The 22,941-nt window shown below is 33.8% G+C and overlaps 2 protein-coding genes across 3 annotated transcripts; one reads left to right on the forward strand and one right to left on the reverse strand.

Moving 5' to 3' along the window:
- Positions 1–2,376: 2,376 nt before the first annotated feature.
- On the forward strand, positions 2,377–8,309 carry HAG2 (histone acetyltransferase of the GNAT family 2). Its single transcript, XM_028226145.2, has 10 exons — positions 2,377–2,546; positions 2,671–2,712; positions 3,750–3,859; positions 4,573–4,641; positions 4,728–4,766; positions 4,857–4,933; positions 5,058–5,157; positions 6,619–6,700; positions 6,805–6,965; positions 7,451–8,309. Exons 1-10 carry the CDS (start codon positions 2,471–2,473, stop codon positions 8,090–8,092), a joined length of 1,398 nt encoding a protein of 465 aa, XP_028081946.2. The 5' UTR covers positions 2,377–2,470; the 3' UTR covers positions 8,093–8,309.
- Positions 8,310–14,384: 6,075 nt separating this feature from the next.
- LOC114283325 (uncharacterized) lies at positions 14,385–22,533 on the reverse strand. 2 transcript variants are annotated; one of them, XM_082902880.1, is made up of 7 exons: positions 21,910–22,533; positions 19,286–19,371; positions 16,971–17,049; positions 16,830–16,889; positions 16,034–16,155; positions 15,858–15,929; positions 14,385–14,800 (listed from the first exon to the last, which is right to left on the reverse strand). In XM_082902880.1, the coding sequence occupies exons 1-7, from the start codon at positions 22,276–22,278 to the stop codon at positions 14,698–14,700; spliced, it is 891 nt and encodes a 296-aa protein (XP_082759006.1). In that variant the 5' UTR covers positions 22,279–22,533; the 3' UTR covers positions 14,385–14,697. The 2 variants fall into 2 exon arrangements, with proteins under 2 accessions (XP_082759006.1, XP_082759007.1); XM_082902881.1 differs by lacking the exon at positions 16,830–16,889.
- Between the last annotated feature and the right edge of the window lie 408 nt (positions 22,534–22,941).

Genomic DNA, 22,941 nt, shown 5'->3' on the forward strand with positions numbered 1-22,941 from the left:
CGATTAACGTGATTTTTTACAGGCTTATAGTACTCAACGAGTTCTACACATTGAACGGTTCAGATTATCAAAACGGGATCTGTGGTGGGCTCTCACGGGCCCAACAACACGGTCCAGTCCGATTAAGGACTGGACAGAAGCCAACGCCCAAACTAAAAATTGATATAATTCCTAAAAAATTTCAATCTAACTCTTATATCTCAATTCTGTTAACAAAATAGATAAAAAATGTGCATGTAATGTGCACATGTCATATTTACAACAAATCTTTCAATTATAAATATGACATGTACACATTATATGCACATTTTTTGTTTGTTTCGCTAACAAAATTGAGACATAAGGGTTCTATTGAAAACTTTTATAATATGAAATGGTACATTATATCAATTTTTAGTTTGAGGGAGTTAAGTAAAAAAACGGTGATAAAGTGTAATTTGCTCATATCATAATAACACAAGACTCAAACCAAAAATATAATTAAGTTGAGAATAAATTACATTTACTTCCTCTAAGGTTTGGTGAAAATAGAATAAAAGCTTCACATATTTAACATGATTATATTGAACTCTCTTAAAATTTAATTTCATATAAAATTTAGCATTTTTATTTATCAGAAATTTATTAGTCAAATGCATAGAAAAATAATATTAAATCTCTTTTATACTAAAACATATTTTTAAAATTGTTATTCTTTTATATCTTTACACTATTTACATTAGATTTACAATTTTTAAACTTGCTAAATATTCTAATATGTTTTGCATTCAACAAATTTTTTAGAAAATCAGTGAAACATCCATCTTTAACTTTATGTAGTAAGAGAGTTTAGCTTGTTTCGTTCCAGTTTTCAGAAAATTCAATTTTTTTATTTTTCGTATTTTAATATTTTCAATGATTTTTTAAAATATTTTAAGCAATTTTTTTTTTTAATTTTTAGACACACCAAACATAAATATACTTAAAAAGTATAATATTTGTGAAAAAAATACACTAATTACCAAAAAATACAAAAAAAATACAAAAATTCAATACATTTTTCGTATTTTTTCGTATTTATTCATTTTTTAAAATATTTGTTTACAAATATTTTACTATTTAGATACGTCTAAGTAAAGTGCATCTGAAAAATTATAAAAAATACTTAAAATTTTAAAAATATTAACTAAAAACTAAAAAATACGAAAAAAAAAACTCAATTTTTAGAAAACTGAAACCAAACAAACTGAATGTTTTTTTTTTATTAGCTAATCCCTTAATATTTTTACAGAAAAAATATGACTCAGAGAAATTTCGTTTGACTTAGAAAATTTTTAATTTTTACAGAGAAATTTGTAAAATAAAATAAATTTCTCTGTGAAAATTGAAATTTTTCTGAGTCGAGGCCAAATTTCTCTGAATCGGGTAAAATTTATCTAAGTCAAAAAAATTTTATGAAAATATTAAGTGACCTTAACTACTGTGAAAATATTGTATACTTTCTCTGTCCCAAAATATTAGTCCCTTATTATATTTTTCATTGTCCCAAAATATTAGTTCATTTTAAAAAATCTAGTACAAAAATAATATAAATTTCCTATTTTGCATTCTTTTAAATTCATTAACAATATAAAAAGTATAATTATGACATTAATATTTCTCAAAAAATGTGCAATCAAAAGATAATTTTGAAAAATTATTTTTTTTTAAAATGTAATTGTACTACCAAAAAAATTTAAATTTCTCAAAAGGAATCATTATTTTGAGATTGAGAAAGTATCATTTATCTTATAAAATCTTAATATAAAGGATTTTAAAAAAAATTTCCTTACGCTATGTTTGGTAACTTAGGAGAGAAAATGAAAGAAATGATTACTTAAGTAATAAGAGAAAAGAAAAGAAAAGAAATGATTGTAATTTTTCTCATTTTTGTTTGGATAAGTAAGAAATAAAAGAAAAGAAATGATTTTGATTTCTCTCCTTCTTGTTTGGTTAGATTTCATTAAGAGAAAAGAAAAGAAATTATTTTATGTTATGTTACCAAAATAACCTTTTTATATTTTCAATCATTTTATTTCTTTTATTTTTATAGGGGTAAAATTGGTATTATGAAAATATAAGCATTTGTGGATTTCTTTTCTCTACCAATCTCTTCACTTTTGGAAAGATTGAAAATAAGGGTTATGAGAGAAATGAGTTTCTCTCTATTTCTCTCCACTTAAGATAACCAAACAAGAAAGAGAAATACATTTCTCTCTATTTCTTTTCTTTTCTTTCCAAATCACTCAATCCAAACACAGTGTTAAACTTTTTAGTGTTTTAAAAAATAAATTTGAAAAGGAAAATATATTTTAATAAATTTGAAAAGGAAAATATATTTTAATGTTTTGAGAAATCAAGGAGTAGTCATTATTGTACATATATACACACACTATGTGCATTTCCCGCCTCTCACTATTTCCCGCTCCGAAGAAACCCTAACTGCCGAAAAATGGGGACGAAGCACCACTCCTCCGATCCCGTTTCAGACCCCAAGAAGCGCCGCCGTGTCGGATTCTCCCAAATCGGTGACTCTATCCATCCGATTCTGCTCTAATTTCACCATTTTTCTGTTTTTCTTTTTCAAGCATTACTTTAATTTGTAGCCCTCTCACTCATCGACTCTGTTTGTGTTCAATTGTTTCGGTGCAGATGCTGGAATCGAAGCTAACGATTGCATCAAAATCTATCTGGGTATGGGTTTTTCTTTTTTTATTTTTATTTTTATTTTTTTAGTCAGTGTGATTTTCGCGATGATTTGTGGTTGTCGTGTTGAATTTATCTCATCATGAACTTGATTTTATGGAACCCATTATAATTTATGATCTAAACCAACAGTTTTTGGCATTTTGTTTGCCAAAAATGTTGGAAAACATTCTCGCACCAGAGCTGCACACATACATATCATTTACACACACACATAATTTTTTTATTTATTTATAGATATTTGTGTGCATGGTATATATATATACACTACGACAATCATACGTGCTCACAAGTTATATACTACAAGGTTTTACTCTGTAGAGTTATGGTTGACCAGATGTGGTGTCACAAGCAAGTTGATTTACTCGTTGAACTCGGGGCTCTGATTGTAGCTGATATATACAGTACCACAATCATATATGCTTACATGTTTTATAAAATGTTTTATTCTGTTTAATTACTTGTTTATTTTTTGTGGGAACAAATTTTTAATCTGAAATGGTGTCATTAGTGAGTTGATTTCAGCTCAGGTTCATTGAACTTGGGGCTTGTGACCGGAGTTGCAAGTTCCAATTTGGTTCAATTGGGTTAGTGATGCACAGCAGGAGGTTGAATGTTAAGAGTGCATAGGCTCTACTCATTTTGTTAATATATTTGGACCCTTAATCGAACCTTACTTGTTAATCTATGGTTTAGTTTCATCTACGAGGAATATTGCTTGGTCAGATGATTAGTCGTGTATGGATTGATTTTTATTTTTTTACAAAATCATGAACTTCAATTTTTATTTAAGAAGTTAAGCTGGACCTCTGGCTTCAATTTGTGCTTGTTGAAACAACGAGCTTGCTTCTACAGTGTTTGCCAGTCTTGTTGAGCCAATGCTGAGTTGGTGAGTAGTTCTAGATGAGCACCGTAGTAATTATTTTTTTTATGGTTTTTATTTTAAGCTGTACATCTTGCCCATATTTTTATTTTCATTTGTGAGCCTAATTTTGTCGTGCTTGTTCATTTGATGTCAATACTAGTTTCTAGCAAAGAGGAGGTGGATGCTCCAGCCAGCTTTTGTATTCAGCCAGTTGACTTGAATCACTTTTTTGAAGAAGATGGAAAAATTTACGGTTACCAAGGGTTGAAGGTAATACACCTTTTTGTTAAATTGGAAAATTTGGTTAAGACTCCACTATTGATAATTTGATGCTCTTGAAACTGTATCTTCCCATTATGGCATCTGTGCCCAAATTTTATTGGTGATTGTTGAACTTCCGTTTTTGTTTCTATCTCCTTTTTAGCAGTTGCTTGCTCTTGTTTTGGCGTTGTGCATTCATGTCCTCTGTGTGGAGGCTGTGAAAGTTGCATTCATGGATATGCATGCTTTTTATCAAGCTAAAAAAAGTTATTTTTGTTTATAACATATAGTAATATACTTTCTTCCTGCACAACACAGATCATGCACAATCTCTTGCATGAAAATATATTAAACATTAAGGCCATATTTGGGATTGTTTTCATTTTGATGTTTTTGGTTTTGGTGAAAATAAAAATAATGAAAAACATTGAAAGCACCTAATGATTTTTTTATGGTTTTCATTTCTGTGTGAATTTGTTTTCAAAGATTTACAAAGCAATTTAAAAGTAATTCCTAAAAAGGGGGTGTATGCTAAATTTTTTTTCAAAAATTGTCTGCCAAGCAAGTTTTTTTTGTGTCAGTTTTTGTTTTTTCTATTTTCTAGAATATAAAATGAAAACAATACCAAATGTGCCCTAATTGTTTATTTGGAACCGTTCTTTTCTAGCTTGCAAGTGTTAATTTACTTATTTGTAATTTATATTTTATCACAAATCATGCAGATCACCATCTGGGTCAGCAGCATATCTTTTCATGCATATGCTGAGATTACATTTCAGAGCACATCTGATGTAAGTATTTACACTTACCTTTAGCCCGATTCTAGCTTTGTCTTCTGATGGTTTGCTAATGATTTCTATCCCTTAACTGTTATAAGGGAGGCAAAGGGATTACAGATCTGAAATCTGCTCTCCAGGTAATCATGGACCACCCATCTTAACCTATTCCCTTGATATCCAATATCCATTTACTCATTGAGTTCTGATCTTTAAGTCATTCCTTACAGAATATTTTTGCTGAGAATATTGTTGAGAAAAAGGAGGATTTCCTTCAAACATTTTCAACCGAGTGTGATTATGTTAAGTATGTTTCGTCAATGACTTACCTTTACATTTGATGCTTTCTTATTTTGTCTTCTGAAATTGTGTTATCTTGGTTGTTAGATTATTGTTAAATTTGATATTGTGATTTTTGTTCTTTGTCACAGATCTATTGTCTCAAAAGGGGAGATATTGCAGCAAAACACCACCAATGGGCACAACAGTGATTGTAACAGTTATTTGAAGACAGATTGTTCTGATTTGGAGGTGCTCTTTAACGCCTTTTCGGTATTATTGTTAGTGAATAGAGTGCTTGCCTGTTTTGCATTTCATGGATTTGCTATAAAGACTTGCTATGATTAATGATACTGAATGTTGGGTAGTTAATAAAAGAAATGTTTGTAAAACGACTAACTGAAATGAGAATATTGAGATAGATGGTCTTTCATACAATGGTTAAGCTTTGTTGGCATGCTATCTACTAAAGATAGGATCAAGGATTGGGGTGCGGTAGATGAAATATCTTGTGTGCTTTGTAATGTGGCGATGGAATCACATAACCATTTGTTTTTTGAATGCTGCTTTTCCCACTATGTTTGGAAAGAGATTTTGTTGAGTAAGCATGTGAGTAGAAAGAAACCCTATGTCCTTTGTAGCTGAGATTGATTGGGTAGTTCGCAATATAGGTGGAAAGTCTTTTGGCCATTCAGCACACAAATTGGAAAGGGCTGCTACTATCTGTCATGTGTAGATGGGGAGGAACTACAGAACTTTTTCTCACAGAAGGATAGATGCAAATTCAGTTCTAAATAAAGTGATTAATGACATCAGAGCAAGATTATATTTCATGGGAGAATATAAAATAGTCATACAAATAAGAAGTTATTTTCTTCTTGGGGATTTCCCCAACAGGGGTCAGTATTGGATGAGATGACGGAACAGCTAAAAACTCGATAGCTAGTTGATAGTTCTTTTATGTGTGTAGTTTGTGAAAATATCTGTTCTATTGAAAGCTACTAGGCCGTTGATCTTTGTTATAACTAGTTTGACTGGAGGGATGCCCCTGTAAAGCTTGTATCTATTTGTTTTATGAAATGAAATTTAACTTATGAAAAAGAAAATTAATAATAATAAATGAATTCAATATAAAGAAGTTAAAAGTGGCACTAATTGAAGATAAAATGAGGTAAATCATTTGAGATTTTATGATCTTATGCATCATAGACCAATTAATGCTCATGTAAGGTGTATTGATTTGATACACATAGAGGGTGATAAAAGAAATGTAGGAAGACACAGAAGAACTTGGGTTGAGGTGATAAGAAATGACATAACTATCGTAAACTTGACTAAGAATGTGATTGTGAATGGAGCCAATGCCAGGAAATTGATCCATGTAGCTGGCCCCAAGTAATTAGGACAAAGGCATGTTGAGTTGTAGACTTTTGAAAATGTCTTGCCTTTCAAAGACTCCTTGCAAGTAGACTCGTTCCCTCATTGGTTCTTGGGAAGATTAAGAATGAGAACATACTCAATAAATCCATTTGCATCTCCTCACCCCCACCCGCAAAAATAAATAAATAAGTAAACAAAAGAAAAACAAATTCCCTCCATCATAGTTGCATTTTAGAACAGTGTAGCCATTACGCTTGAATTTTTTTTGTTGATAATGACAGTTCTTATTTTCTTTTGGTTGTCATAATTATGGTTTCTTTCCAATTGGACCAGGTTATTCGGGTTGTGGTGGGCACCATGCCTGTTGGGCACCTCTACAGTCGATTGGTACCTCTTGTTCTTATCCTTGTAGATGGTAATTCTTCGCCTAGTTTGGACTTAGTAATTCTGCGCTTTCTTATCACATTCCTTGTAATAAAACTAAGCTTTAATTTTTAACCATTTATATCATGGAATCAGGTAGCAATCCTATTGACATTACTGATCCAAGATGGGAGATTCTTCTCATAGTTCAGAAGAAAATTGATCTGCAGGGCGGCAATCAACTTAGATTGCTTGGTTTTGCAGCGATATATCGTTTTTACCATTATCCCGACAGTTTGCGCTTGCGGCTTAGTCAGGTTTACACTTTTTTACATTAATAACTTGTTAGCTTGAATGAAAGAGAACCTGGATTTGGTGTTTCTAAGATGCATGTTTGTTATCTTTGATTTTGTATGTCAGTGGAGTTCGAGAATTGCTTTTTTAGGGACTTTTTTGTTGGCCTTTTTTCGTCTTTAGTGAATTTTTTAGTATAAAGTTTCAAGAAGCCTTGCACTTTAGGTTCTACTCAATTAGATAGACTTGAAAAGTAAAAAATTAAAAATAAAAATTTCTTTGAAAAAAGTTGACTTTTTTTTTTACTTTAGTTAACTCTCTCTCTCTCTCTCTCTCTCTCTCTCTCTCTCTTTTTTTTTTTTTTTTTTGACCTTTTAAATCATTCTAGACTAATTGACAATTTTTTTTAAAAAGTTTCAAAAAAATTGTAGTTTTTATAGCTCATCCCAAAAAAAGATATGTGATTATTTCTAGCATTTGATGAGATTTATATTTCTATTGTGGGCAGATACTTGTATTGCCTCCTTACCAGCACAAAGGTTATGGCCGACATCTTCTAGAGGTGCTTAATAATGTTGCGATTTGTGAAAATGTTTATGACTTGACAATTGAAGAGCCTTTGGATTCCTTACAACACGTGCGAACGTGTATTGATGTGGGACGCCTGCTTGTTTTTAACCCAATCCAGAAAGCCCTCGATTCCACAATTTTACGTCTGAAGCAAGAAAATCTCTCAAAGAAAAGCCAAACTTCTTGTTTTGGGCCACCTCCAAGTGCTATTGACCACGTTAGGAAAAGTTTGAAAATTAACAAGAAACAGTTTCGACAATGTTGGGAGGTGCTCATCTATCTTGGCCTTGATTCTGTAGACAAGCAAATCGACAATTTCATGACTGTCATTTCAGATCATGTTAGAGCTGATGTCATAGGGAAGGACCCGGGGGCTGCAGAGAAGCGGGTGATTGAATTTCCAACAGATTATGATCAAGAAATGTCGTTTGTTATGTTCAGGTGCAAGAATGGTGAAGCTAGTAGGATTGACATGGATGAAAATCAAACCAATCAAGAGCAGCAGCTGAAAGAACTAGTCGATGAAAGGATGAAAGAGATCAAGTCGATTGCACAGAAGGTATGTCCTCGAAGTTCATGAAGACTTGCAAGGCCATTCCATCGTTGTTTGGTTTGTTTGGTGTCCATGAATCTGCCAGGAAAGTGAAAGCTCTGGAAGAGGTTGGAATGCATTGAGGGCTTGCCTGTAAATGAATGAGCTGTTTCCTTAGTTCTAGAATGAACTTTAATTTGCAGTCATGTTATTTGGATTATTAGCTAGAACTCCTTTATGATTTATGAAGTGAAACTTGAAATCATGCTATTATTCTATATTTTGAGCAGGCTGTAGGTAGGTGCGATTATTAACACATATGGAAAACAACCAACTTATATGTTCAATTTGTTTTGGCATATTTTATGGCATTTAGTATGATGACACGAGACAAATGTCAACAGAAAATGTGTTTTTGTTATCAACAATCAAGTTTATTTGGATGTGGAAAATATTTTCTACTTTTGAATTGTGAAAAACATTTCCCCTATAATAAATTTTTCTCATTCCCCATGGGTACCACCCTCCCCATTTTTTAATGGGTATGGATTTTTTCCAACCCACTTTAATTCCTTTTTCTTTTTTTTATATTTAATGTTAACAACCACTTTTTTTTTTTTTTAAAGGTTCACAACAAAAATTAAATATACCTTCAATCTTTTTTCTTTTTTTTTAAATATATTTAATGTTAATAATTTTTTTTTTATTTTTTTTATTTTTTATTTATTTTTTTATTTTTTTAAGGTTCACAACAAAAGTTAAATATACCTTTAATCTTTTTTCTTTCTTTTTTAATATATTTAATGTTAACAATTTTTTTTTTTAATTTTTTTTTTTATTTAAGGTTCACAACAAAAGTTAAATATACCTTCAATCTTTTTTCTTTCTTTTTTAATATATTTAATGTTAACAACCTTCTTGTTTTTCTTTTGTCTTTTTTTTATAAAAGTTTTAGCTAAATATACCTTCAATCTTTTTTCTTTCTTTTTTAATATATTTAATGTTAACAACTTATTTTTTTATTTTATTTTTTATTTTTTTAAGGTTCACAACAAAAGCTAAATATACATTCAATCTTATTTTATTTTATTTGATTCAACAACAAAATTAAATACACATTAATTAATTAATTAAAAAGTTTGTTTTATAATAATCAAATATATAATTTTGAGAAAATCAAAAAGTTTGTTTGAAGAAAGTGTTATAAGACTCATATTAAATTGTACCAGGGCATAAACAAGGAATTGTTAGCCACGGATAATTTAGACATTAAACCATCTTTCTCTTAGTAAATTTGAACAATTCATTTTAATTTATCCAAAATCTAATTATACCTTTAACAAATATGAACCACTCATTTTAAGATATCTATGCATTACCACACCCAATCCATCCTCCATCTTCTTCCTTTAGTCCCCCACGAATTTTGTTGTTTGTTACTTTTAAAAAACAAAAAATGTTTTTTCAATTAAATTTTTACTAATTTCACAACACCATCACCACTATTCTCACTTTCACTGTCACACTACCATCACCATAGCCACTACCATCATCACTGACGCCATCACCCCACCACTATGTAACAATTTCTACTTTCACCTTCGTTCCACCACCACCACCACCAAATATAAAAAAATATATTTTGAATTTTTTTTATAAAAAATATTTTCTATCTAAATAAATGAAGCATAACATTGGGAAACAAGCTGATTTCAGTTAAATCTGTTCATAACTAAGAAAAATTCTTTTAATTTAAAAAAAATTATTTAGTATGACTTTGTATCCCCTTTTTGTTTTTCTAGCAAATAAATTTATGTACCCATCATTTCTAACCAATCACAACTCATGCTTGTTTTGATTCTCTACAATTTCTTTATTTTCAAATACATTCATATATATATATATATATATGTTGTATAAATTGTGTTATAACATAAAACAAATAGATTCATACTCGTTAATTGAAATTTCAGAACAAGCAAACCATTCTGAAAATTACAATACACAACAAAATAAAATAACATAGAAAAGCAAACCGAAACCTACACTAGACAATGTCCTTAATTTTTTTTAAATAAATTTAAAAAATTCTAGATATGCATAAAATTTGACAAGAATAATGTGACAATGTTAATTAATGTGTATTTAATTTTATTGTTGAGCCAAATAAAATAAAATAAGATTGAATGTATAGCTTTGGTTGTGAATCTTTAAAAAAAAAAAAAAATGGTTGTGAACCTTAAAAAAAAAAATTTAAAAAAAAAGAAAAAAAAATTAAATATATATTTAGCTTTGGTTGTGAATCTTTAAAAAAAAAAAATGGTTGTGAACCTTAAAAAAAATTAAACAAAGGAAAAAAACTAAATGTATATTTAGCTTTTGTTGTGAATCTTAAAAATTAAAAAAAAAAATGGTTGTGAACCTTAAAAATAAAATAAAAAAAGATTAGAGGTATATTTAGCTTTGGTTGTGGATCTAAAAAAAAAATTGGTTGTGAACCTGAAAAAATAAATAAATAAAAAAAAGAAAAAAGATTGAATGTATATTTAGTTTTAGTTGTAAATCTTAAAAAAAAAAAAAAAAAAAAACATATGGGGAAATTAGTGGGTACCCATCCCCAACCCATCCCCTGTGGATATTTAAAGAATATCACCTACCCAATGGATAAGAAAAAGAGGGGAAAACCCATGTATTTGGGTTGGGTCTCCATGAATACCCACAGGGTAAGTTATCCATTGCCATCCCTAGTTACCATACTATCACTGCCACCAGTGCTGACACCACTACCACCTCTGCATGCCAATACTTATTAATACAATCACTGGTATATTAGTTTCAAAGTTGAACATAACTTGAAGCTCAAAGCCTTGCTCAGATCAGAGGTAATTGTACTAGTTAATATCCCTGGAATCTTAGTAGCACTTGACAATTCCATGAACTTTCACGGATAACTAGCTCAATCATAGTAAAACCCCTAGATCTGCTTCTTGGCACAAACAGTAATTTTCTGTTAGAATTTACCATCACCTACCATCACTACCACCTCACCTACTCCACTAAACCTAACCCACTACACCACTACCACCTCACCTACTCCACTAAACCTAACCCACTACACCACTACCACCATCCACTACACCTACATCTATATAAGGAACCATTTGTAATAGACAGAAGATCAAGATATATCAATCAATAATACAGTATTTTTAACATGGTATCAGAGCAAGGTTAAAGATCTTGGTGTTCATCGCCTTCCGGCGGGCGGCAACCTTGCCTTGACCGCCCGCCGGAGCTCAACCAATTCAAACCTCCACAACTGCCTATGTCATTCACTGAATCACTATCTTTACCTCTTTACTACCAGCTACAAGATCTTCTAGTGTGTTGCTCCACCGTCGTCGACCGCTGTGAACCACCGTGGACCACCAATAATTCTCTCTCTCTCTCTAGCATTAACAATGGGGTCCTCGTCTAGAAGATTAAGCGGACCAGTTCTACCAATCACATCGGCCTTTCGGCGATCAATTTCACCGTCTGGTCGGTTTGGCTCTTCATCGTCATCCGAGACATCGTCGTTCTACGCTTCGTCCACGAATTCAAGCTTCTGTTCCTCTCCGTCCAACGGTTTCTTCAACCGTCCATCTTCCCCGACGCGCGTCAACCTTCACGGATTCGCTCCACTCGCTCCGTCAGTCCGGTTTTCGATCGATAGGTCCAAGTCTCCTAGCCGTTCGCTGGCGGCCTCGCCTCGAGACCAGGTCGTTCGGAAGCAGAACAACAATCCGTTGTCAAATCTCCCGAAGAGGACCTACATGTGCTCGCCGACGAATCATCCGGGATCGTTCCGGTGTAGTCTTCACAAGAATTGCAACACTAGCCACTCCATTTCGTACTCACCAAATCGGTTAAACGCTAGCAGATCGGCGATGGCGAACTCACTCTTCGTGCTCTTCGCCCCTTTGAACATGTCTCTCATCTGTGGTATCTCTTTCTCTCTCTCTATTTTCTTCGAACCCATTGATTAAAGGGACAGGCTTTACAGCACTCCTGAGTCACCCATGTGACCCACTTTACAATTAAACAAAAAAACAAAAAAACAATAAAATAAAATAAAATAAGAAAAATGAAAAAAAATAAATAAATAAATAAAAATGACATGGCATGCATCATCGTCAACTTTCATCATTCCATTCACGCTTGATTATACTCTTTTGCACCTCCCAATCCCACTCCACTTTCTTTTATTTTAATATATATATATGTATATATTTTTTTTTATACTCTCTTACCCAAAGTTTTCACTCTGTCAACTTTTGCAGCATATGCTTTCTACCTTCATATATTATTATTATTCTTATTATTATTTTTTAATAAAAAAAAAAAAACAAAAACAAAACAAAAAAAAAAAAACAAAAAAACAAAAAAAAAAATCCAAACACCATTGTTGTTTTTCACAAATCCGTGTGATAAAGATTTGCACACCAAACCTTACCTTATTTTATTCCTCTCCGGGATCAACCCCGATCACCATTTTACAACAACACAAAAAAAAAAAAAAAAAAAAAAAAACACAAACACAAACACAAACACAAACACAAACAAATCAAAACAAAACACCCACACCCACAGTGGGATTTTTCTTCTCTACTCTGCTGCAGGTCTCTTCTTCTTGCCTCCGTCTTGGACGGCCCTTGCCGGTGTTGCCTCCGTGTTTCCTTGTCCACCGAGCACGTTCACTCCTCCCTGCTCCTCCACTACAGCATATGGTGGACCTCCAAATCGGAACATCACGGTGGCCTTCCGCTTCAGCTCCTTATTTTCCGCCTTCAGCACACTAATCTCTGCTCGCGCATCCTTATACATGCGTTGGAGCAGAGCCAGTTGGGCGTTTACCTGCTGCACCTCATTTGTCCTACTCTGCAGCCGGTTTGACAAATTTGTGACCGCCGTCATGGTTTCCACACATGACTTCAAGGTATACTGATTGGCCTCCACATCTGACTGCACTGCCATTCTTTGCTCCACCGACCGCATCGGAAAGTTCAACGGAGCAAACTCCGGGACGCTTGGTTGAGGTTCCAGTGCCTCCGCACCAGTTCTCTCTCTTGTTGACTCGTTGAGGTCGGGAAAGAGAGTGAGCAGACTCCGGGAAGATGAAGCCATTTTTTGGGCAACAGAGTGTTATACAGAATCTCTCTCAGAAATCTCCCTCAGAATATCTCTCACAGGTGTTTTTGCCTCAGCCTCAGCCTCTGTCTTATAGCCGAGGCAGCCACGCGCATCGCGCGCCTCTTGACGCCCGACAAACTGGCACGCCTTTTCATGGCACATCGTTTGATAAAGTGGGCACGCCTTTTGATGGCACGCCTTTTGAAAAATTGGGCACACCTTTTGAGGGTGCAACTTTTACAAGGGTCCGACAAGACTCTGTAAACTGTCCCGACATTGATTCCGGTTAGCTCCTTTATGGGTCCGACAAGACTCTGTAAACTGTCCCGACATAGATTCCGGTTAGCTCCTTTATGGGTCCGACAAGACTCTGTAAACTGTCCCGACATAGATTCCGGTTAGCTCCTTTATGGGTCCGACAAGACTCTGTAAACTGTCCCGACATAGATTCCGGTTAGTTTCTACAAGGGTCCGACAAGACTCTGTAAACTGTCCCGACATAGATTCCAGTTAGTTTCTACAAGGGTCCGACAAGACTCTGTAAACTGTCACAACAACTGTCACAACATTGTCTGTTACAACGGTCCGACATGACCCCATAAACTGTCCTGCTACAACGGTCCGACATGACCCCATAAACTGTCTTCTACAACGGTCCGACATGACCCCGTAAACTGTCCTGCTACAACGGTCCGACATGACCCCATAAACTGTCCTTCTACAACGGTCCGACATGACCCCATAAACTGTCTTCTACATCGGTCTGACACCGCCATCCGGTGTCCTCTACAACGTTATGACACCCCCAAACAGTGTCCTCTACAACGTTATGACACCACCATTCAGTGTCTTCGCCAATGGTCTGACACGACCATACAGTGTCTCCTATCCTTTTTTATTTTTATGTATTTTCTTGTTTTGTTACTCTCTCCAAACTCAAGTTGGCTAGTTCCTATCCCCCTTGAGTTTGCGGGGGGCTGTTAGAATTTACCATCACCTACCATCACTACCACCTCACCTACTCCACTAAACCTAACCCACTACACCACTACTACCTCACCTACTCCACTAAACCTAACCCACTACACCACTACCACCATCCACTACACCTACATCTATATAAGGAACCATTTGTAATAGACAGAAGATCAAGATATATCAATCAATAATGGAATCACTTCATTACAATACCATAAATTGTAGCCAAAAAAAGTGTTCTCTAAATATCTAAACTCTACAACTAGTTAATTCCAAGCACACATCCTTGCCCAAACCATCTCAAAATTGTATAAATTTTGAACTACTCTTTAGACTCTACTACACCTATCTTTGGTTTGTTCATGCATACAAAATAAGACATCGGTAAGATTGTAAGATGTTATAACTCATAAGGCAACGTTAATCATTGATGAGAAGGTATGGAATGATTCGGAAAGAAGAAGCACGATGCTGACATTCTCGTGTTGTTCACTCAAGTTGCCTTAAATCTTGTGGACGCTATAACCTGCATCCTCTGCCTTCAAGTCCTCCCTCCAGTTCTCGAATTCAGATCCACCAAACACCACTTGCTTAATTCCAATGTAGCTGTCAAATGAAAAGGCAATTGGGTGAGTTTCCTTTGGCAACAGCCATTTTTTAAAAAAAAATTATGTCAAAATCTACTCTCTTTTTTTAGTTCATCTAGACTAGATGACTCTGAAAATTAAAAAATAAATAAATAAAAAATTTAGGAAAAAGGTTACTCCCTCCATCCCAAAATAATAGTCCCTTTTGGGGAATTCAACTTTTTTTGGTAGTACAATTATTGCATTTGAAAAAAGCTGATTTTTCAAAATTACCCTTTTGATAGTACATTTTTTGGGAATATCAATGTCATAATTGTACTTTTTATATTGTTTATTAATTTAAAAGAAGGGCAAAATAGGAAATTTACATTATTTTTGTACTTGATTTTTGAAGAGGGACTAATATTTTGGGACAATGAAAAATGGAATAAGGGACTAATATTTTGGGACGGAGGGAGTATTAAAAACAGAAATAAGTCAAATTTTATCAAAAAAGCCTATAAAAATTGAACCCTTTTTTCCTTTCAAATTCTTAATAAAAAAAAAAAAAAAACAAAACAAAAAACAAAAAAATTAGGATTGTCTAGTCAGATGAACCTAAAAAGTATCATATTTTGACTCAAAAGTTGAAAAAAGTTCACTAAAGCCAAAATAAAGCCTAAAACATTTGTCAACTTAGCTGAAACAAGAGGCTTAACCGCAAATTCAATTGGAGACGAGGTGTGAAAACAGCAAAAGTTGAACCAAAAATAGAAAAAGGTGATCGACCAACAAATGAGCAGAGAGCAGCATGATAGAAGGAAGCATAGCCTAGCAATTCATATCACATTCATATACACAAGTTTACAGGTATCATGTTGCAGGAAAAATTGTGCAATCATGCTCCAGAAAAGCATAAAAGTTCGTCATGAACTCTTTCCTTCTCTTTTTTTTTTTTTTTTTGTCTTTTTGGTCTCCCTTTTCTTATACAGCCGCTCAAGATTCACTTTTTGCTTTCTAGCAGGCTCAAGGCTATGTCAGAGACAGAGAGAGAGAGAGAGAGAGAGAGAGAGAGAGAGAGAGAGATGGAAGCTTACTCAGAGCTTATCTGTGTTAAAGCATTTATCAAAATATCCAAGAGTAATGGCTCACCGGTACCAATATCCACCCTGTCGAAAATTTGATCAAATGCATATGCGGAAAAAATCATTTCTTCGGTCCACAAGAATACTGTGTTAAGATAATCAACTGATATTTTGAACCAGAAGCATACCATATGCGTGCTAAGTTGTATTGAATCTCAAGATCCCCAATGTTATAAAATGAAGTTGGTGTAACATTTGCTCCTTGGATGGCATCATAACTAGGTCTTTTATCCAAAGGAGATTGCGACAACTGCAATAATCAGAATTATATTAAAAGCATCACAAAGTCGGAGTTATGTACTGGAACTTCAGATATATTCAGTAAACCGTTGGTCATCCTAGCACTAAACTTGGCATCCATTTATTAGCATTTTTCTATGGATTATAGATTAAAAAACAAAATTTGGTTGAGTTTTAAAAATAAGTTTTCTGTTTAGTTTGGTTTAATAATAAAAAAATAAATAAAAATTTAAAAACACTCATCATTTTCATATGGTTCTCTTTTTTGGGGCAAATATAATTTTTGAAAATTTGAAAATATGTTTTTGGTGTTTACTTTTGTCAAACTAGTTTCTATTTTTTGAACATAGAAACAAAAAATAGATTCTGAAAACTCAACCAAACAGGGTGGTATATCTCTCTATACTATTATTAAGTGAAGGCCTAAATTGATTTAGTGAACCCTTCTTCTCCACATGCCACGTGGCGACTTTATATAAACTAAAATAAAATAAAAAAATTATTATACACAGCATAAGCAAGTTTTGAACCCAAGACATTGGGTTTCATTAAAAACATACTTATCACTTAAGCAACATACATATTATGATATTAAATTCTTTATTATTTGTTTTTATTATTAGTTATCTAAATAGCACGCGCATCGCGTGTGCCACTCGTTAGTGGACTATAAAAGCAGCTTACTTGCATATTCATTGAATTGCATCCACCTAGACGTCCAACAATGTGCCATGACCGAATTGTCTACATATAAGCAAGATCAACCGAGTAATTGAGAATCACTTGCAAATAAATATTAGTTAGGATGAAAGAGAAGTTACTTACATTGCAAATTAAGGCAACATCTTTCTCCAGTGGAATGTTGTAGAATTCAAACCATATATACGAGTTTGAAAACTCAAAACTGATAATGTCAAACATGGATAATAAGTATAGAAAAAAAATATATATTATAAATTTTTAAATAAAAGGAAATGAAGCATATGCATGAAACAGAATGGACCAAGACAAAACAGGATTTCTAATATATTAAACATCATCGAAACTCTTTTCCTTGGTTTAGCATCTATAGAAGCATGATTTCATTAGAAATTGCCAAGTTTACATTTTTGTTGAATTGTTCCATGATGATTGTGTTCACTCTTCTCACACTCGAACTTGCTATGAGAAACAAAACTTAGACACCAAGAGGCCTGATTCTATTTCTTTAATCTGCAAATCTGATGGACTTGCATTGGATAATGCTAGAGATTCATTAGTCAAATTCTCAGAGAGTACAGAAACTTCCCTAAGATATTGGGAAGATATGTCCACACCATTTTACAAGTCATGTCAAGGGAAGATAGAAACATAATGCTGTGTTTGAATCTTGGCTTTCAGTAGGAATGTGTGTAAGCAAAAGAGATTGGGATGAAAATGAGACTAAAATATAAGCTTTATTTTTTTAACATTTCCCTCCTCTTTTCATTTTCCACCACAAATGCCTACACAAATCTATGATCCAAACACAACCTAAGAGAAAACTAGAAAGGAAATGATTGCCTTGAACTTACCAGTTATGGCTTTGAATATAGTCAATACTAGAAAACAAAGTAATTGGGATAAAGGCTAGTTGATCAACAAGGATATGGAAGCATTGAAACCTAGAATGAAAAGACTAAATGGGTTTCAATAACTGCACATTTTTCAGGTAATTCCAATGGAGTTTTATACGCACTATGCACCTCATGCCTGATGGTTTGGCAGGTAGATAGATTTTGAACTTGTGGAGGCAAACAAACATCCCCAAATTCTGGGTCCATGGTGTTTGTTATTTAAAAAAAAAGTACAAACTGGTTACCATTCAAAACCTAAAAAGTGCAAACAGCTAAAATTCTACCGACATAGAGGAAGAGGTTTCAATCAACTAAAGTTCCACTAGTCAAAGGATGGCCTTTCAATATATTTCATGGCCTCAATGAAAGTTGTAGATTTGCCACATGTTTAAGGATTAAAATTCTGCCATAAGCAAGGGTATCTCACAAAACAATCGGGACAACCCTTGTTTGCTGCCACTTAACAAAAGTTGATTTTAGCTTAAAATAAGCTAGTTTTAAAAATAAACATCTAAAACCTAACTTTAAAAAATTGGCTTTAAAACATTCTAAGCTGAAAATTTTGAAAAGTAGAACCAAACACCCTACTTTTACAAGTACAACTCCTTAAGCATGTGAATTCAAATTTTATTGTTTGGCAGCCTCTGGTTATTGAGTTTCCTGGCCCGGACATGATCAATCTGGAGCATATATCAACCCTCAGGTTGCAAGGTAAACTCAAAGAAAGAATATATTGTTCATAAAAGACTTCAAAAGGCTAACCTACACAGGTTCAACATTGGCTGTGGTTGACAATCTCTAGCATTTTCATGCGTTGCAATCATTTGGGTTTGTTGAGAGAAGTTTCAATAGTCTATAAAATACAAATTGTTCCCTACAAACATCCTTTGCTATCTTTAAACATTACAGGTAATTTTATTGTCAGGAAGCACATGGATCACAGACTGTAAACAATGAGAATTTTGTGCATGAATGCCTCATTACACCCCTGCTCCGGCCGCGGCCGCTGCCGCGGCCCCCGCCCCCGCCCCCATCCCCATTTTAATTTAATAGAGTTAAAATCCCCATTTTAATTTAATAGAGTTAAAAGATCTTTGTTTTGTTAAATCAAAATGGCATGACAAAACGCATTTTTTTTGCAGAGTCATGAATCTAGAAGAAACAAACAGGAATGAGGAAACAATATAAAGAGCTAACGAATCTTACCTCACTGTTCTGTTAAAAAATAAATCAAGAAATAGAATTCAATGTGCAAAAACATCTTCAAGAAGTTATATTGAGCAGTCTTCAATAGCTTATGGCAGATTTGCATTTACATAGAGATGAAAAGTACATACATGTTTGTGGTTGAACTTATCGAGTATATATGCATTCATATATGTATATTTAGTGCATGATTGTCATTCACACTTTGCATTGCATCAACCCGTGTTAAAATGCAAATCACAAGTACAATTTGTTACATGTACTATAGTGAAATTCATTTACTTATTAACAGCATACAGGGAGACATGTTTGCTATGGTAATTACATATTAAACCTTACTTGTTGAATTTCACTTCCATGGGTATTGCTGAACCGGTTTTTGTGTGTAATATTTTGTTCCTTTTCTTCCTCAATCTCTCCTCCATCTGGAAAATGCAATTATCTCCACTAAGTAACAGAAAAACCCAATGTTTAATATATCATATATGAATACCCATTCACATATATGTATGAATAAACACATAAAAAGTTAAAAACATGACAGTGAACATAAACTTCTGCAGTTTAAAATTCCAATTAACTCAAAATACCAAAAATATGAAACATTCATGAAAAACTAACACTTAAATAGTATAAAATAATTATCCCGAAAGAAACCCGAGAATTCACAACATTTATCAAGTTGTTGCAGATTTTCAGGAGGTGGTTGCAAATTTTCAGGAGACTCCAGCATCTATAAATACAAAAAAATGAAGATGAAACAAAGTCCACCAAATCAATCCAACATTCAACACAGCTTAGTGCATAGCCTGGTGCTATTTAGCCTTAGTTTAACCTTAGTTCGACTTAGGAGTAGACTTGAAAGGCATCTTTGCCATAGATTTTAGCATTAGATCATGACATCCGTGTCAAATTAGTTGTTTTTGGCCTTCATAGGCATTGTTTTGAGACTTAAATTGTGTTTCAATCTCATTTTGTAGCTCAAGTTCATGTTTTCAAACTTATTTTTTATACTTTTATTTGTTCAATCCAATGAATTTATGAAAGTATATTTTTTGGTGTTTATTTCCATCTATTTACCTCTCTTTTCGACATTAAAAACTCTATGGAGATTTTTTTAAGTCCTCTTAATTGAGGCAAAACAAGAACTAGGAAGTCTTGTATCCCTTTAAGACTCACGCAACCTCTTGTTTTTCAGAAGTCGGATTTTTTCCAAGTACATTTTCCATCAACTTAGGCACTGTTGCTTGGCATGCCCGCAAATCACGCAAAACCTCTTGTTTAGCCAAAGCTTGTGTGTTAGTCAAAAAGTATATTTTTGTATTTTTTTTGCACAAACACACTTAGATAGCAAAAAATAATTATCCCAAAATTCATTAAGAAACCCTAGAATTCACCAAAATTTTCAAATAATTCAGCATTAATTTAGTTTACATTGGACGGCACTTTTTCAGGATCATCAAGACAACTCCCAAGAATTTCAGCAAATACACAGTTCCAAAGGTTAACGTGGCAAGGTCAATAGAAAAGTTGATGCGAGATTTTCTTTGGGAAGGTAAGGATGAGGGGAAAAAGGATCATTTGGTGAATTGGGAGGTGGTGTCGTTACCTAAGGAGAAAGGGGGTTTGGCTATCGGTAACATTGTGGCTAGGAACTTGGCCCTTCTTGGCAAGTGGTTATGGAGATTTCCACTTGAGATTGATTCAGTATGACATTCGGTTATAAGAAGCAAATACGAGATTCAAGACAATGGTAGGGATTCACGAGTGGTTTTAAGGGGTAGCCAACTTGGCCCTCCTTGGAAGTCAATCTCTCAACTTTTCACGTGTTGGTCTCGACATCTTTCTGTAAGGGTGGGCAATGGGAAAATTGTTCGGTTTTGGGAGGATGTTTGGATGGGTCAATCTTCTTTTACTGTGGATTTCCCGCATCTTTATCGAGTGGCTCGTTCTCATAATTCTTCAATTGCTTCCATGGCTTACTTTCCCTTAGCTCCAATTGCTTGGAATTTTGATTTTTCTAGAAATCTTAATGATAGGAAGGCTACACAGTTGGTTTCTTTATTATCTAGAATTGATCACTTTTCTTTATCTCCTCTTTTGGAGGACAAGAGGGTTTGGGCACTTCATTCGTCCGGAATATTTTCTTGTAAATCTTTTTTTGATTACATCATCGATAATCCTCAAGTTCCTCAATTTCCTTTTTGCAAAAAAGTTTGGAAGGCTTGTGTTCCCTTAAAAGGTAAAGGTGTTCATGTGGGCCTTGGTTCATGGAGGAATTTTGACAAATGATACATTGCAGAAAAGAAGACCCAATCGTTTTTTAAATCCTTAGTGGTGCATTCTATGTTGTAAGAGCGGGGAATCCGTGGATCATTTATTCTTGCATTGTCTAATAGCTTTGAATTTATGGCATAGATTGTTTAGTGTTGGAAATGTTATGTGGGTGGCCCCAAAAAGGAGTGCGCATATGCTCTTAGTTGATTTTCGCACATTTGGCGGATCGAAGAGAGCCAAAATTCTATGGACTTGTGCCGTCTTTGCAACTTTTTGGGTGCTATGGTGGGAGCGAAATCAAAGGTTGTTTGAAGATAAGTTCCGGGAGGTGGGCTGTTTATGGGATCATATTTGTCACTTATCTTCTTTTTGAGGGAAACTCTTTATTTAAGGGAGTCCTACTCTTTTTGTTAGTTAGAGATTGGTTGGCGGTGTGTGCTTTGTAAGCTTTTGCTTGTTTTTTTAGTTGGTTAGGGGTTTTTCTGTTTGTATTTTCGTTGTCTTGTGTTTAGAGGATGCCTCATCCTCTCTTTCTTTTTTAGATCTATCAATAAAGTTTTTGTTGTTGATCAAAAAAAAAAAGAAAAAAGATTAACACTTAAATAGCATAAAATAATTACCCCAGAATTCATAAAGAACCTCAATAATTCACATTTTTCAAATAATTCAGCATTAATTTAGCTTACTTTGGACCGTGCTTTTTCAGGATCATCAAGACAACTCCCAAGAATTTCAGCAAACTCAGGGTCCCTATCATAATCCTTCTCTCCTTCTCTCCTCCGGAACCGACCCCGCGGCGAAAACTCATCCTCACCTTCAAAATCTCCATCATAATCACCACTATCTTCTTCAATTTCCGTCTCCAAATTCTGGGCTTTGATACTTCGATTCCTACTTGCTCTGGCTGTGCATAGACTTGTCTTGGGTTGAAAACAGTTTTGGATTGAAATTGCATAGGTTGGAAATGGAGGGTGGTCGTTGGATTGGCGGGAAAATGTGTAGTGTGAAAGATGAGGTAGTTGAAGAAGGGGTGCGCAGGGGTGTAGGGTAAACATGTTGGGTTAGAGAGGATTCAGGGTTTGGGGAACAGGAAGACAGTTGGGTTTCACAAATATACTACCGAAGGCTTTTGCTTTCTGGAGGGTTGAAGTATTACTCTCCTAGGATTGTAGTGTGTTTGGCTAGAGGGAAAAAAAGAGAAGGGAGCAGAGAAAATATGTGACAGAATGCAAATTTTGAGAAGAGGGGAGGGAGGAGGTGGCAAATGTAGTGTAAATTTTGAATCAAAAAAAAAAAAAAAAATGTAGTGTAAATTATAAAGGGGAACTCTATGCTGATGTTATAAAAGAAAGATAATTATCAACACATGAGAATGTGTAAAAATAATTATAATAAATTATTTATAATATTAATAAATAATAATGTGTAAATATAGGTTTTTGAATTAAGTAACCTTTTATTTCATATAATTCAGTGGTACAAGAAGTGATACACATGATTATATATTCACAAGTGTTAACATTGAATCTATAGCATTTGTTACAAGTAAGGGCGGGGTAAAGAGGGTCTGGGGGGTCATGTGCCATCGGGGTTTTGGAATTTTTTTTTTTTTCAAACATAAAGAAAAAATATTTAAAATATATATATATATATATATATATATTATTTAGAGTGAAATGTCAATGACATTTTTTAAATTAGGATAAATTACAAACACA

This window comes from Camellia sinensis, chromosome 13, assembly GCF_055761805.1.
Source record: "Camellia sinensis isolate YWXY chromosome 13, ASM5576180v1, whole genome shotgun sequence".
In the NCBI taxonomy this organism is placed as follows: domain Eukaryota; kingdom Viridiplantae; phylum Streptophyta; class Magnoliopsida; order Ericales; family Theaceae; genus Camellia; species Camellia sinensis.